This window comes from Triplophysa rosa, linkage group LG5 (genome assembly GCF_024868665.1).
Source record: "Triplophysa rosa linkage group LG5, Trosa_1v2, whole genome shotgun sequence".
Classification (NCBI taxonomy): domain Eukaryota; kingdom Metazoa; phylum Chordata; class Actinopteri; order Cypriniformes; family Nemacheilidae; genus Triplophysa; species Triplophysa rosa.
In genome coordinates, this window is record NC_079894.1 from 26,849,793 (window position 1) to 26,867,647 (window position 17,855).

General features: G+C 36.8%; 1 protein-coding gene across 1 annotated transcript; it reads right to left on the minus strand.

Moving 5' to 3' along the window:
* Positions 1-513: 513 nt before the first annotated feature.
* sirt6 (sirtuin 6) lies at positions 514-17,114 on the minus strand. The gene is made up of 8 exons (XM_057334725.1): positions 16,936-17,114; positions 16,167-16,294; positions 12,118-12,300; positions 10,466-10,525; positions 9,679-9,774; positions 9,363-9,443; positions 2,544-2,667; positions 514-1,122 (listed from the first exon to the last, which is right to left on the minus strand). The coding sequence occupies exons 1-8, from the start codon at positions 16,999-17,001 to the stop codon at positions 649-651; spliced, it is 1,212 nt and encodes a 403-aa protein (XP_057190708.1). The 5' UTR covers positions 17,002-17,114; the 3' UTR covers positions 514-648.
* Positions 17,115-17,855: the final 741 nt, after the last annotated feature.

Below are 17,855 nucleotides of genomic sequence, written 5' to 3' on the forward strand. Positions count from 1 at the left end.
GCTGCTGGCCTGTTTTATTTCCGTGTTATTATTTATTTATTTTATTAAAGTTTGTTAAATGTTCGCCGGTTCTCGCCTCCTTCCTTCCGTTTTATTGAACCTTGCTACAGTAACCAAACAACACTGAACCCCATTGACTTCCATCCCATGAACACAAAACCACAGGTTTAGATCTACATGAGGATGAATAAATTTCAGAATTTTCATTTAAACTATTCCTTTAAATGCGTCTTTATGCGCAATATGGGGTAGAATATGAGCAGAGCATGTTTTTGACCAATTTTACCTTATTGAGATGAACAAAAATGATGGTCTATGCACTACCCCGCCCAATCTGTCCACTACAGTAGCTATCAGTAATATTGCACAATCACAGTTCTATGACATCACTTTCCTTATCTGATTGATATCCCTACAAAACACACTGCATCCCTACGGGCACTTACTGTAGTATCTAAAATACTAGATTTCGGTCTTTCAGTCTGAGACGTAGGCTAAGATAAATACATGAACTAAACATGAGCATGATGTTTTATTAAGAAGAAAGCTGGTTCAGGTGTGTTTGGAAGCAAATTATGCAGGAGATTTGAAACGACAGAAGAGCCAGTGGTGGTCTGAGTGTTGTTATTCAGCTTTTGTCAGTGTTCTCTATGAAGAGCACTCGTCTGTGTTTTTATTTTCATCTGAAGGTTCCGTTACTGTGCTATTTACATCAGAAAAACAGAGAGAATTGTGGGAGGAGCCGTTTAAAGAACGCAAGTTCTGTGTCTTGATTGGTATAGAGTCACTGGAGACATCATCTTTATGTTTCTTTGCTGATGTTGCTTCTTTGTCCTCTTTTTTCACCTCTTTTTCTACCTTAACATCCTTCTCCACATTTCTCTCGCTGTCCGCCTTTCTCTTCTTTCTTGTCTTCGGGACTGCGTCTTTATTTTCTTCTATCTTCAGCTCAATCTTGACCTCCTTTTTCCAAGCTCCAAATGGAAGGATGTCCAGGTCTCCACCTGAAGTCTCGCACAGCGTCGGCCCCGTCCAATCAGGAATCTCCAATTCCAGAAGTTTCATCATCTGACCCATGACTTCATCGACGTAGCCGTAGATACGCAGGTGTGCATGCTTGTCCTATAAAAACAGATTAACAAAGTTAAGTAGAAGCAACCTGAATTTTTTTTACATTTTTACCTAAAACGAAGACAAGGTTATCATTTAAGACTCATTTACTCATGCATCATGTCATTCCAATCCCATTTTTGGTTCCATGACATTTTGGAACAGCATAAGGGTAAATAAATTATGGCAAACTTTCGTTTTAAGAAAAGCACATTATTTAAAGAAAAAAAGACCTTTCTACTGAATAACCAAAACACTTTCTAAATAAATTTGTGCTCGTGAGGCCTGTTGTGCAAGGAAAGTGGCAATAAAACAAGCAGCATGTGCAAGGTTATTTCAGTTTACTAAAACTAAAACTTTGAAAACTTTTCTGTTAATTGAAATCAAAATTAATATTGACCTAAAATTGATTGGGAAAAACTAAACTTAGGGAATAATTGAAATGTTGCCTCAAAAATAAACTGAAATAAATTTAAAGCACTAAAATTATAATAATAAAATAAAAATAAATTAATCTTAAATAAAAATAAATACATAAAAAAATTAAAAATAAAAGCTAATTAAAAATATTAATAAAACTTAAATCAAAACTATTATAACTCTGCATGTGTGTCAGTGTTTTAACTTCAGAAGAGATTTGCCAAAATAATCCAATTTGGAAATGTTGATATGAAGCAAAAGCAATGAGGTCTGATGGCAAAAGAGCCTTAAAACATGAGTCAAACACGGACCGATAGAGATGCGGTATAAAACAAACAGGATTAATGCTTTCAAACATTTCTGGTGACATGATGTATTCAGAAATAAGCCGACAGGCAAACGAAACAAGCTTAAAAACTAAATCCACCCCAACGATGATGAATTGAGCTTTAAAGCCTCTTAATAAAATGTATTTTCATAATGAGAATGAAAGGACAAAGTTTAGTTCAGTGTTGCTCAGTATGATACAGAGCTCAAAAGTGTCACAACAGAGCTCACTGTAACACAACCAAGGTTATTATAGTTTATTAACACTAAAACTATTCAAATCTGTTTACTGAAATCAAATATAAGCCTAAATATGATTTAACAAATTAAACTGGAAGAAAATTCCTCACACATAAACTTAAATAGCTTTGATGCACTAAAACTATTAAATAAATAAAATAATTAAACAAATAAATAATAAAAATGAATTAAAATGAAAACTAAACTAAAACTAAAGTAAAAAGAAACGTTTATATAAAAATAAACATGTATAAATAATACATTGACAAAAGCGCACGACAAAATTGTTAAAATAAAATAAAAATAACATGAAAAATTAAAAAACAATAAAATCCCATTTAAAACATAAATAATAAAACTACAATAAAACCAAACTATAATATCTCAAAACTTGGAATGCTCTACATCAGCTGCAACTCTTCTCAAGATGATTGAGTTGAACTTACGTGTTTGGTAGTCTGAAGGTTGACTATAACCACTTTCCCTCCAGTGCGTTTGGTTAACAGAGGCAGATCTCCACTAGGTTTAATTTGCAGAGAAGTACCCAACGTCAAGGCCAGGTCTGCTCGCCTGATAGAGGAGAGATGTGCACAGCGTTGTTCAAAATGTTCATTACGGACCAAATAAATGACAACAAGACTCACGATAACAGCCTCTGTGTTCTGTTCATGTGTTAGAATGACTGAATAAATAAAAATAAATGTTGTCATCATTTATTCCTCTCACGTAATTCAAAACCTGTATATTGCTGCTGCCCTTCTGGAACCTCGTATGTCTATAATTCGAGTTTTTTATTTTTTGGGAAGGGCAGCGATGATTAGATTCTTTCTTCAGTGGAACACAAAAGAAGATATTTTGAAAAATACCACTGCACTCGCCAAAGATTCAAGGCATTTTGGTTGAACATTTGCAACATGTGGCAGCGTTATATAAGCTTTCATTAACAGCTTAAATTCACCTCCAAAACCTTGAAGGAGGTCATTATACTGTACAGTGAATAAACAATCATTTACATCCATTCATGGTCAATTATAACATTAGTTGCCTTTTTGATGCTAATTTTAGGGGCTTATTATATTGGAAACAAAAGCATTTTTCATACAACACACAATCTCTAATTCACCTCTTTCATAATAGATAAAGACCATTAACACCATTATGTCATCTCATTAGTCAGTATCTATGTGATGTTTATTCAGGCAAAAGCTCCTGTTACTTTTGCTAATATTAAAGGGTTTGGGGTATTTATAAGCCTTTATTATTTATAAGCTTACCATTGTGAATCGGGGTGAAGTAAGGAGACCGTATTGAACGCTCTGATCTTTTATGTGCTGCCTCAATAACAGAATTTTATTTCTTTTAAAAACGAATATGTTACGAAGCAGAACTAAAGATGAACTACGTTTTACCAGCTAAAAAAAGGTTTGTATCTTCTCCTCACCCTTGTATCCGGGCTTGTCAGAAATTCTGTTTTATTTGTACTTCATTCGCTTGAGGAGCACATGAAGAACATTTGAAGCAAGATCTTAAGAAAATGAACGATTACGAGTCTCTTTTAAACCTCGAGTGACCTCACACCATAAGAGAGGGAATTGGAAAGTGGAAAACAGTACAAGTAAAAATGACACATTAATAAGTCTGAACAGAAGTCTGATTGGATTTCTGGTCTCGTGTGTTCTCGGAAAACTCAACGGGATCACCCTGATTTCACCCGAACACTCTGTCTCTAATGTTGCCAATCCCAGAGTGCCGTGCATTCAGGGTTTCTCACATGCCTCTGATCCAGACATGACCGCGCAGGCGTATCCGCCCAGAGTCTGTGCTCTGCTGTGGGACCATGTGGTGTTGGCTGGAAAAATTATACTGCTGTATTTTCCCTTTTTTCGTCCACCTAAACCTACTTTTGACTGTTATTGCTGTGACGGTATATATCGCGATTTACAATAATCATACCTATAGGACGATTCTGAAATCGCAAAGGCTTCGGAAGAGTTCTTCCGTGAACTACTGCTCTTGGATCAGTACTGCTCGATCTAAATTCACAATGCCAGGGGTATAGAATTAAAGTTCCAAGAGGTCTGGTCTTTATATTTTCTTTCAAATGGAGGTCCGGACAATATGTTTTGGAAAATAAATAAATAGTTAATCAATTTAGCCCAGTTGGATATACTGTATAAAGATATGATCTTTTATCAGGCCATTTATTTTATATCTTGATATCCACCGTATGTATGTATTGTAGGCTCTGTGGCTAGAATGCCCTCTTAATAGAAGTCTGATAATTAATATTTGTAAATAAAAAACGACTGACAACATACAAACAGCAAATGTAATGTAACAATTAAAATACTCTCATCATAAACAGAAAACAAATTTACTTACTTAATTAGCCTTTTCATGCCATTCATACCAGAACTACTTCTATCTTTAAATAATTTCCCAATTAGAACGTTGTTCATTACAAAATGTGACCCTACTCGCGTTGCGTGTATTCGCGTTAATAACGTCCGTCTGACGGCCCAAGCGTACATTCCGGCCCCATACATTAACGGAAAAGTTACAATACTCCAGAAGGCCGGAGCGCCCCTGGTGAAGGCCATAGGCCGTAGGTGTCCTACTGGTCAGTCTGCCCCTGTGCTTGTGAAAACCCAGCAGAAGTCTAATCCTACAGAATATTGTGAAAATATAACAACAATATCTTCAATATTGACTGAATAATGCCATTTAAAAGATTGAAATCGTAGTGAAATGAATGCTTGAAATTAATCTTTGATTATGTAATAATTAATTAGATTATGAGACTTCAGCCTGGGTTTTCACAGGGTCACAAATGTTTACATGCTGATCCATAATGCTAATGCTAAATGTAGATAAAAACGTTATGGTTCATAAAATACCACAAATCTGGTTGAAAGGTTGGAAACATAGCAAACAGTAAACAGACTGACAGATACAAAAGCTTTAATATTGCTGCATTTTGTTTACTGTTGTGTGTCCATTTACCTGCTCCGCGGTCCGCCTTTTTAGGATGACTGCACTACGAGATTGACGTGCATTTAAAAAAGCAACACTCGTTAAACATCATCATTACAAATATACTTTATTATCATGAAAATACATGAAAAGGTTTGAAGAACAGCGATAGAATATAACCATTGGCATTTCCTGGAACTAAAGCATTTCCTGGAACTAAAGCTGCGTCCGAATTCGTTCACTCGTTCACTATTCCCCATATAGGGAATTATAAATAGTCCACTATATGGGGAATAAGTGATTGAAAATGAGTGAAGTATACACTGCGGCTGACAGTACTGTTGCGGACATTCGTCATACTGTTTGTATTACACCTGTTAGGCTTTATTTTGTTAAATGGTAAAGTTCATTTTCACCTTATTTGTCATGTTTACTGTATTAGTTTATAATAAAGAGAACAAAACAACTGTTTGTCACTAACTACTCAAGAGTATCACATATGTTTAATAAAATTGTTTTATGTATTTAAATTACAACACATCTATAACATTAATTTAAACTGTTTATTTTTAAAACATAGAAACTTACTGTCAACAAGAACAATCACATGTACAAATTCGCGTTGTTTCAGGAGAAATAGGGAGTGAGTGAATGTACACTCAAAATCAGAGTGCATTGTGGGTAAAAAATAGTGAACAAATGTAGGGAATGAGTTAGGCTGCATCCGAAATCGCCTACTTCCATACTATATAGTAAGGGAAAATGAGTATGAGTCATGAATAGTATGTCATGTCCGGAACTTCAGTATGCAAAAAAACAGTAGGCGAGAAATACCCGGATGGTCTACTACTTCCGAGTGGATGGACACTTATCTATCCCATGATGCCACAGGAGCTGAGCAACTGTCAAATTTCAAAAGTAAATCAAATAAATATAACGGAAAACTTGAAGGCGGATGTCCGTTTTTAATGTAAGTGCCAATAAATTAATTTCTCGTGACTAAATTATGTTTTTATAAACGCTCACGTATAGGTTGTTGTTAATACATCACAGGTCAAAGAGCATAAGGGTCACATGACCATAAAACATGGAGGACGCAGTATGTCTGAAATGTATTCATACTACTCCCACTCATACTATATAGAACGCACTGTTTTAACGTACTGTCACAGTATGCGATTTCAGAGGCAGCCTTAAGCCCAATTTATGGTTCTGCGTCGGACCTACGCTGTAGCCTATGTAGAGCCGCGTACCCTATGCTGTAGCCTGACGCACACCTCTCCAAAAATGTAACAACGCGCCAACTCAACACGGACCGCAAGCGCTGTGATTGGTCTGTTTGAACCCTTCCCTCAGGTAAAAAAAACCTCTGCGATAGAGTCATGTTTACTCAAACGCATTTCCGAATGAATTATCTAAGTAAATTATTTGTGCTTCTGTATTTAACATCTCAAATCTGCAACAAAAGTGACTGCCGCCATCACTGCTAATGCTTCTCAAACGAGCTGCTGCTTCTTCGGCTCTTGTCTTGGTTATACAAGCAACACGCGCGTGGACACTGATGCCTAATGGTGATTGCCTGAAGACGCGGACAACGACGTAGAAGTATAAATGAAAACCGACACGTAGCCTACGGCGTAGGTCCGATGCAGAAGTAAAAATCGGGCTTTAGAAGGAATGAAATCGGACAACACTACAAAATGGCGGACACCCGAAATACTGCACTATATAGGAGATAGGGGATGAATTCCGACACAGCTTATGTGTGCAAATCATTCTTATTCTGTGTCCCATATTCTGAGTTTCTGAGCGAGAGTGCCCTCTGGCTTTTGGATGTGGTGGCATTTAACCGTAGTTCATCGAGAAACTGAGCACAAAAATGACACGAGATATCGTCCCAGCTATATGTATGACGTTAGAAGTTGGACAAAACTATGTGAGCGTGTAAACACAGCGCGCAAGCAGATTACAGCTGCGCGGGCACACCGAAAACGCTCGCGCGTAAAATGTAAACCTGTAGAGATCGCAAATCTCTAACTTGAACACAAAAACCAAGATTGTGCACGTAAATCAAGACTTGCGAGGGGAAATAACAAACCCCCGAGTCAAAGCAGTCGCTCGCGCACAGTATTGACTACATGCGCAAGTGCTACTCTACGCGTGCGCGAGCTGGGATTCTTCACGCGCGCGAGTAATTTTGACTTTGGCACTAAGGGGGCGGGACACTGCGATTTTGTGACAACAAATGCCATTGGCCCTGCTCCTTTCTGGAACTCCCGTTGTGATTGGCTGTTGCTGCCGCCCTCAAGTCGATGACAGAACAGGAGAGATGGCAGGAAATTGGGGAAAATAGGATCTAAGGAATTCACATTAAGTAATATTTTATATGTTGGCCCAAATGCAGGAAAATGAATGTGTGCAGTAAGGAGATTTATTAAAAACACTGGGTTAATATAACAAAAAATCTATTTATATGAAAGCCCTTCAGCTCTGCATTCAGCCATAGCAAATGTGCATTACCAGTGGTCACCTTTTTGTAGATAAGTCAGTAAAATAGATTAGTAAAATGTGTTATGATATAGAGTTTGGTTCCAAAATGAGATAAGTCCGTTTAAAAAAAAATTCAAAACGGAGTTACCATACTCTTCATATATACTGTATATAATATTATAATTTAACGTTTTCGATGTTCCGCGTTTAAATCCTCCGACGTGACGGTCCAGGCAGAATTGGCGCTATAGGGCGTAAGTGAGGGGGCCATTGGGTTCATTGAAGGGGCACCTTGCACACCTCACAACTGTAAAAACATAATGAAAAAAATCTGTATAGCACACCGTAAAACAATGGCATCATTATAACAACACAAAAGAGCGAACTCTCACTTTTTGGCATTGCTGCCTTTGATTTAAATTTAACAAATAAACATAATTCAAGGACTGAATCAGCCTGTATCTTCAATTTATCAATGAAGATGTAATAAAAAAAACCTGTTGTTACTCATTTACAAATAGTTTAATTAAACGGCAAATAAAAGAACTTAAATGCGCAGAAATATTTTCCTGTATGCACAATGGTAAATGCCCGAGTTTTTTGTTTGTTAGGCAGTGCATACAAAGGCTTTGCCGAATGCAAGCAGCCTTCGAGCTCGTATTTTTGATAAAGATTAGATAAACACTGGGGATATTTGTACAGATTGTGACGTAAAATGTAAGTAAAACATGTCGAATCTTTAGCATTAGCTAATGCTAGCGCTTTCACCAACGGCCCAGTCTTCAGCAGCTGACATGCTGTGGGTCCTTCTGCACTCTTGAAGTGATGACAAGACTGTAGTATCAGGGTTGATGTTAAAAATCCTTAGGTCTATGTTAAATTGTAATATAACGTTATATCATAACACATTTTACTAATCTATTTTGCTGACTTATACAAAAAGGTGACCACTGGTAATGCACATTTGCTATGGCTGAATGCAGAGCTGAAGGGCTTTCATATAAATTGATTTTTTTATATTAACCCAGTGTTTCTAATAAATCTCCTTACTGCACTCATTCGTTTACCTGCATTTGGGCCAACATATAAAATATTACTTAATGTGAATTCCTTAGATCCTATTTTCCCCAATTTCCTGCCATCTCTCCTGTTCTGTCATCGACTTGAGGGCGGCAGCAACAGCCAATCACAACGGGAGTTCCAGAAAGGAGCAGGGCCAATGGCATTTGTTGTCACAAAATCGCAGTGTCCCGCCCCCTTAGTGCCAAAGTCAAAATGACTCGCGCGCGCGTGAAGAATCCCAGCTCACGAGTCATTTTGACTAGAGTAGAGTAGCACTTGCGCGTGTAGTCAATACTGTGCGCGAGCGACTGCTTTGACTCGGGGGTTTGTTATTTCCCCTCGCAAGTCTTGATTTACGTGCACAATCTTGGTTTTTGTGTTCAAGTTAGAGACTTGCGATCTCTACAGGTTTAGATTTTACGCGCGAGCGTTTTCAGTGTGCCCGCGCAGCTGTAATCTGCTTGCGCGCTGTGTTTACACGCTCACATAGTTTTTCTAACGCCATACATATACTCACCCTCGTGTCATTTTGAACCTGTATGAGTTTCTTTCTTTCTGCAGAACACAAAAGAAGATATTTTGAAGAACGTTGATAACCAAACAACACTGAGCCCTGTTAACTTTCATTGTGTGAACACCGGACCACATAGAGAGACCTTTCTCAAAATATATTCTCTTGTGTTTAGTTAGACACTTCACTTCTATCTCTCTGTTATTCTCAGGATATTCATCTTCCGTACCTGCACGCTTCTTCTGCTCTGTTGAGGTCTCTGTCAGGCAGCGAGTCCTCCCAGTCCAATATAGTGCTGATCAGTTTGCCTCTGCCGAGAGAACACACACACACCTATGAGTAATAGCTACAGTAATCTGAGGGGGCGCACACAGAAGGCATGAGCTATTTTGACATTTTTAGTTTACAAGCGTCAGACAGACGTCTTTCGCCGTTGCTTTGCAATTGACATTTATTGGTTCGCATCACCACAGCAGTGCGTCAATATCGGTTTCAACGCTGGAACACTGAATATTATCATCTGATTCCTCCCTTTTTAATGTTACCTGCAGGATCTGAGTCCCCTGGAACGTGTGACATCACAGTAGCGTCCGGTTGGCTTCAGTCCCATCACTCCAATTACTGTGTCCCGAACGTATTGTCTGAAACAGTCCAGAGCAAAACTGCTTATCGCAACGAGAAAACCTGCACAAGGTCAGTTTCCACCTTTGATAAAGAGTTTGGTGTGCGATCGATAGCGCGCTGTTCTCAAAGGGTTTCTCTGTCAGAGGCAGAACTATGATACACATACTCAATCAATACTCCATCTACATCAATGTCAAACATACAATCTGCAGTGAACAAATAAAGATGAATCGATATCTGTCTTGTTTTAGGAGTAAACTTGTACAGCTTCAGGGAAAAGACAATTTAGCTACATTTGTGTCCAGCGCTGGGGTGTGACACGAGCTAGACTCAATAGACAATGTAGTTGCATGAGCACCACATGTTTTCAAATACAAACATATTGACAACTTAACTCTTTAACCAACTTCTTTCCAAACGTTTGAGGAAGGTATGAGCCTTTAGATGAAATGACAGGTATTTCTGATGTGCTTCCATTTCCAGAAAAGGTTTCATTTGATGTTTGAAGTTTAATCGATTCAGTCATCTATTCTATTTAGACACCCATTACACTCTTACAATCATTTGAAAAGTGTAATATTTAAAAAAATTGTACGAAAAATGTTTTAAAAACACCTGCTTAATAACACTATGAAGAGAACGGTCTTATTACAAACAACAGGTCGGATTAGAATGTAACATGTATGTCAAAAATGATGCACAACATACTTGCCACATTTCTCACATTCTTCAACAAACATGTTCCCGTGAAGTTCTGAGAGTCGATCCCTAAAAGATAAAATATGAGAAAATAAAGAAATAAGCTATTAGGATGTGGAAGGATTTAAACGGATGGTTCACAATGACTTCATGTCATTGCAAACTTGCACTGTAAAAAGATTAACTGCGATTTTCTCAACAAAAACAAAAAAGTAGTACATTTTAAATGTGTGAAATCAATGAAATGTACTATTAAAGTGAGTAAATGTAAGCAAAAAATTTGAGTAACTAAAATACTTCTATTAGAATTCACCCAAAATATGAAGTGTATATTAAAGATATATATTTTTTATTAAATACTCATTTCTTTTCATTAAATAAACTTAAATAATTATGTAAATGTAAAAAATCGCTTAAATGATTTTAAAAGATTTTATTAAGTTAACATAGCTGTTTATTTTGGTTATATTTACAAAGCCACTGGACTATTGTATTTTAGTATGACTTTCTCTTGCTAAATAAAAAAGAAGATATTTTGAAAATTATTGGTAACTGTTGACTTCCATTGTATGGGCAGGGCACAAAAGCACTTTTCGCAAAACATCTATTTTTTGTGTTCTGCAGAAGTCATGTCAATAACATAAAGGTGAAAAAATAATGAGTTTTGCAAACTATCTCTTTAACAACCAGAATTAGGTGTACAACAACATTTAAAGGAACACTTCACACATGCTGTCAAAGCTCCAATAAGTCCATAACGTCCATTTAACTGATTTTTATCAACACGTGATTTCATCTGTAGCTCATTCATATTCAAATACAAAACATAAAAAAATAACCAAAAACCAATACGACATAATTACATTCACCCAACTCATGCCAACATGATAAATTAAAATTAAAAGCCGTGACTCATCCACCCAGAACAAAACATGTTGATTTCATTCACTGACAGCGGCTGAAAACAACAAGAGTCAATCAGCAGTTCAGCACGAGGCATCACACACAAGATGGAGGTCAACTAACCAATCGAATCATTAAATGTTGTCCAAAACATAAGGGCGTTTATACACGGCAGAACTGTGCATGTGAAATCGATTGAAAACATGTCTGTTGATTCACTGTCTAATATGTTTGTGCTTTTGTGTTGGAAGTGGGATGTGCATTTAAATGCAAACTGGAAGATTTGTTACAATTTTTTTTTTAATTTCAGTTTTAGTTTACTTGTTATTTGCTTCCAGTTAATAATTGATGTGCCTCAACCTAAACTCATTTAAGCTAAGGCAACATTTCTAATTTTTGTTTTTTAAATGATATTTAAGCTTATATTTTAATTGCTTAAATTATTGCAATTTCAATTAACCAAAATGCTGAGTGTGAACCTGACTAGAAACAGGTTCAACAGATCAAAGACAGTAGAAACTGCAAACTGATACTGGACCAGCTGGAGGCATTTCGCCAACCAGGAATACACCAATTTTGTTTGTGAATATCCATTTGCTTGCTAAGTGTCACACTTTGTGACGTGATGGATTAAAAACCTGTGCACTTTGACTTCTGTGCACTAAACACAACAAGCCAATCACAGCTTAGTACGATTACACCCTGGCATTCTGAGAAAGCTTTTGCCCATTTCTGTGTGCAATATACATGATGATCACCTGGGAAATCCGGAGCGCAAGTGAAGGCCGTCCACGTTCTGACTGATGAGGTATTTGAGATGTCCAGCTCTCTGGAGCTGCAGCAGGGCCAAGTGGGTGAGACTCGGACGTGCGTCCTCAAATGTGGTGTTGAAGTGAGGCGTCTCTCCTCTCTCCTCCATCGTCCACACTCCATTAGGACCTCTAACAAAAAAACACACAAACATCGTAATATCAAACGCATCCCATTCTTCTCCTCGATCATTAAAAAATTCCTAATTAAAGTGATACTAAAATAAAAACAGACACTGGCGTATAAAAAGTTTACTTTTTACAAAAGATCGCTTTTATTCTACGTACTTGTGTAGGGTCAAAAATCACAAACTTCAGTCGCATGCTATGTTTCAGACCAGGCTTTGAGAAAAAGGTTAAAAAACGGTGTTTTGTGCAAGTAACCTTAAGTAACATTCTAAGTGGACTTTAGGGGAAAAACTCAAAATGATTTCACAATCCCACTGTCATCCCCTCCTGTGTGTCCCGCTGATGTTATTCTGTGAACGCTCCTGGACGGAGCTGCTCTGAATCTCAGATGACAGAGATATGGTTTTGCTCATCTTGGTGAACAGTAGGAGGGCAGAGAGCCTTTCAATGAATCAAACTCCAGATGGAGAAGCTTGGAGGGACAACTGTAAGACATCCATTATAATAGAGTAGGGCTGTGTGATATTAAAGAAAAATGCGATATGCGACAGCATGCTAAATAATGCGATATTCGATAGGGCTGTCACGGTTATGAAATTTGGCTGAGGATTAATTGTCTAATAAATCATTGCGATTATGACGATTAATTGTCTGTTTTAGAGCTTTGACTCAATTCTCATACATTTTTTATTCAGCTTTGAAACGACCATATTGTTCTGAATATAAAGACTATGTTCTTTTTCTTGGCAATACATAGGAAAAATTGGGTCATCACATTTAAGGTGTAGGCTTTTACCTGTCAATAATACAACCGCCAAATACTTGTAAATTAAGTAAATTGATCAGGAGTGAATTGAAGCCCCCATTAAAATACTATCAGTCATAGAAAAGCTTCTAGTCTGTTTTTTTCTCACTGCAAGACTACAATAAAAGTTTACTTCTATGTTAATGGGATTTTGGTAGACTGGTTTTCACACTGAAATAATATGAAATTGTACTGCGGGTTATTTTTATGGTATATGCTTTAGTTTTTTTTTAAGTGATTGTGTTGTGGTGGTACATTTTACAAGTATCACCATGCTTTAGTTACAATATATACAATAAAATATGCAATATGCAGATGCACTACAGCTCCCCCTAGTGTCTTCTATAGAGATGTGCAATAATTGCGATGATCTGAAACCATCGCGATGAGGTCAAACAATCGCGATGAGACGATTATTTAATAATCGTGACAGCCCTATGCGATACAATATTTATTTTTCTATCTGCATATCAACCTAAAACTTATAGACTATAGAACACTTCGCAAGATGTAAACACTGGTCCAGAACTTAAGCACTTCCGGTTTCAGTTTTATTTATTTTAAATCTCAAATTTATAATTGAAACTAAGATATTCGTTTAACATTTTGATTCGGTTAAAAATGGTCTGTTAGTTGCAACTAGTGTGTAGTGTTAAAAAACTGAAACAGGAAGTTCTTTTGGACCAGCCTTGTTAACGTCATCCAAAGTAGTCTATACGTAGCTTTTTGAATGTTTATAATAATTAAATTCAGTTATTGCTAAATATTGCGATATGCACATTTGCGATATTTTGATATATTGCACAGCCCTATAATAGAGTAATTTACTCAGTTTGGGTCTTACTCCTGTGCACCTTTACATTAACATAAAATAAACACATATACACAGACAGCAATATCTGCATCACTTTTCTGTTTGTATACTTGGATACACGTACTAGATAGGAACCCTGCAACAGCTCTATAGTCTAGTAAAACCAACAGCATAAAGCCTGGTCTACTTTTCTGCTTATTCTATCCAATAATCGCCCAATGTACACACTAGAGACCAAACCTTAATTGATACATGTGGATGCATGTTTATCTGAACAAAAGAAAAAATGGTATGGGGGGGGCCTAAAATAATTCTCGTCTCAAACACTTTTTCTCAAAATAAAACTTTTAAATTACAATCTTTCATTTACTTTCAACTTTGACCAGTCCAGGCAGGATTAGTTCTGGTGCTAAAAAGCCTGTGAACTTGGTCTCACACTGGACTGATGAAAGCATGCACTCTCTGACTCCCAGAAATTGCACAAAGCCAGCCAAAAAGATGGGAATTTTCCATTTTGAGAAAGTTCGCGATTTACTTTTGTGTGTGCAATATGCGTCAGGCGGTCAGCCATCTTTTTTCCTAAACTCGGCTCTCCACTCCTGAAAGACTGCACAGCATCCTCGTAAGATTGTTCGAACAGGTAAAAGAAACTGGAAGAAGATTCCGGTGCACTCCCAGTCGGATGAAACTTATATATTACAACATCAAACACTTGAAAATGTGTGGGGCAGAACCAATGATTTGCACGTGTATTAAAAGAATAACTATCACAACAGTGTAAGCAATTCAATTTACTCAACCTCATGTTGTTTATAACAAAGGCATGAAAATCCAGGCTGTATTGTATTTTTCATATAGTAACACTGAATTGTAATAAATGCACAAAACAATACTAACTGTAATACTTTTCTTTAATAAAAATAACTTCAGCGTACATGAATAATGACCGAATTTCTATTTCTGCATCCCACTGAAATCACCTCTAAAATTCATCAAACATCAGACAATTGCAGATCAAACGCAAGTGTGAAAGTAAACCAAACTGAAATGAGGTCAACATGGCTGAGCGAAGAAAAGCAAACCACACACACTCATTGTAACCTTTAGTAAGACGGGATTGAATCAGTGTTGAAAACTCTCTCCTTACACTCACATTGGTAAGCTTATAATATTGATGAATAAGTTGAGCACAATTTCACAATATCAGTTTGACGTCATTGGACTTGTAAAGATACAGTAAGTACCTGACGTGAACGGCAACTTTATGTTTCATACAGAAACGTCAGTACAGAGGCTGTTTGACAGTAATTAAAATAAGTGTTGTTAATTATAAAAAATGGTTATGGTCTTAAATAATTGGTCTTTCTTTATGGCAGTGATTGTAATGGGCAAAGACGACAGAACCATTTCTGTGTGAGAGTAATACAAACATGAGTATAAAACAGAGAACACTAGACCTACATCATACAAAGAAATGTGCTTGACCATAAATAAACAGGCAGTAATCTATTAACAGGCATGATTTTTAATGTCTTTTGGATGTACTATTTGATTTGGATTGACAAAAACGATGGTTAAAAAAATAAATGAACAATGATACTCCACAGACTGAGTAGCTTTCAGTAAGCAGTATATTCCTCACAAGCATCAGATGTTTTTGCACTTCTTACTCTATACCGTCCTCTAGTGACAGCCCTCTGCCGTTACCACAAACATTAACTTGATAAAGCTCACACATCAGTCACTTTCTAAGAGTCCCATAATAATATGGTCCCATTACGGCATAAATGAAGGAGGAGCAACCACTAAGCCATTTTTAACACTTTGACACATGTGAATTGTGTTTAAACAGTTAACTTTGGATAAACCACACACACACAAACTAAAGCAAAACAAATATGGAAGCCAAACAAGGATCTTTTTTGGCTGAGAAATCTGAGGTTGTGGTTAACGTTGGTGGACTGCTTCCAATGGATTATACCTCATGCTTTATTCCTAGTAGTGGATTGCTTATACTTCTATACTTATATGCCAAAAGTTGGATACAAGTCAAATCAAAACATGCATTGAATTTGAGATGATTGTTAAAAAGTGGACCAGAATTTTTACGTGTGTTTGTAGATTCATTTATGTGCAATGTTTTCTGTTGTTTTACTTTTTATACATACAGTTACAATATAGGACCCAAAATGCTCAAGCTCCAAATAAAAACACATTCATCCATCCATCATAAAAGTGTGTGTGTGTTACCTGAAGTCTGGGATCCCTGTTGAGGTGCTGATTCCAGCCCCTGAATGTATGACCATGTACTGAGAGTCCCTGATCCACTGGACCAAAGTCTCGACTTTAGTCTTTAACTCCTCTGGGCTGTCAAATATCTGCAAAAACACACAAATATACAGGTGTGCATGAGCCAGCTATAAGCCAAACATCAGCGAACGTAAAGTTCAACTACTTCATACAAAATAAACTAAATGTTTTGCCTCACATATACATTTTTACATAGCTAGCACACTGAAAGAAGTAATCTAACAACATAACCCTTTCATAAATACCTACATTTACATTTATGCATTTGACATATGCTTTTATCCAAAGCAAACTACAGGTACACCTTATGAGTATGTGCAATCGCTGGTTGTTACCGAATCTAAAGTATAATAACATACATATTCCCATATTTATGTATACAAATGTGTGCAACAAACAGTGCTAAAAAAAGATACAAAATGTGACACCTGTTTAGTTTACAGGCGGTTTCTACTTGCTAAGCACTATGGCGTATTAATATGAAATCAATCATGTTTTTTTGTATTTTTTTACTGTGCCTGTTTACATCTGCGCTGTTTTGATGTGTTTATTTCGCACTGTCTCCGTGCACATCTGCACTTTGTATTGTTACACGTGTATACCCTGTGCATATGTTCAAAGAAATGAATAAAGATTGACATAATGTTTAAATGACGCTGATGTGCACGAAGCTAATTCTAGCTATCGTGCTAACAGATGTAAACATTACCTCAGGGAGACCGCAGATACCTTTATCCGCATACGGAGAGAGATCGGCGGCGTAATTCACCGACATGATCGACTTTCAAAATAAACCGCTAGTCAAAAGTGTCGGTAAAAGCAAGATCGTGTGCTTCACCGCTCAATCGCTGTTGACTGTTGGTACGCCAGGCAACGTAATTGAGAATGTGCGTACTGCGTGGGGCTCTGATGCGCACAATTGCCTGTGACGTCAGTGGTGGTGAGTGTAGCGCGTTGATGGGAGAAGACATTTTCATTTTTTGAGCTGTTCTACTGTATTACACGATAGTTGCCTTTGGTTGTTCATAATGGGTGTTTAAATTGAAAGAGAGCATTTATTTAGATTATATTAGTTGCAAATTTGTGTTCAAAAAGACCCATAGGAATATTTACCATGGTTTTGTTATAGTGAAAGTGTTGTAAGCATGTTTTGGTGAATTGATTACTGTTTTGTTACAAATACTGTCAGTGCTGGAAATGTTCAAATTCACTTAGATTTTTAGAAAATGGCTCTTTGTGTATAGAATTTAAAAGCCATTTCATGGAAATCCTCTACATTTTTAGGTTGAACTAGTTACCATGGATTTACATACAATAGCCATTGCTTTGTTGTTTTGTTTGTAGTAAAACTGTGCTTAACAGATTAAAGATGTGATGAATATAAACCAGAATCTGCGGTCTCGTAACCATGTTATGCTGTGTTTCAGGCTAATTTTAGGCAAAGTGTTGTCAAAAAGCAGCTGAATTGTTTGCATGTGACTATGGTGAAATGTTACAGATATACTTTGTCTTTCGACACTTTATCATTTCAGATTTTGTTGTTAGGTCGTGTACTACTAGCTTTTGGCCATTAGGTTCAAACATTTCAATTCAGATATGTTTTACAGTGTTATAATAGTTTTGCATTGT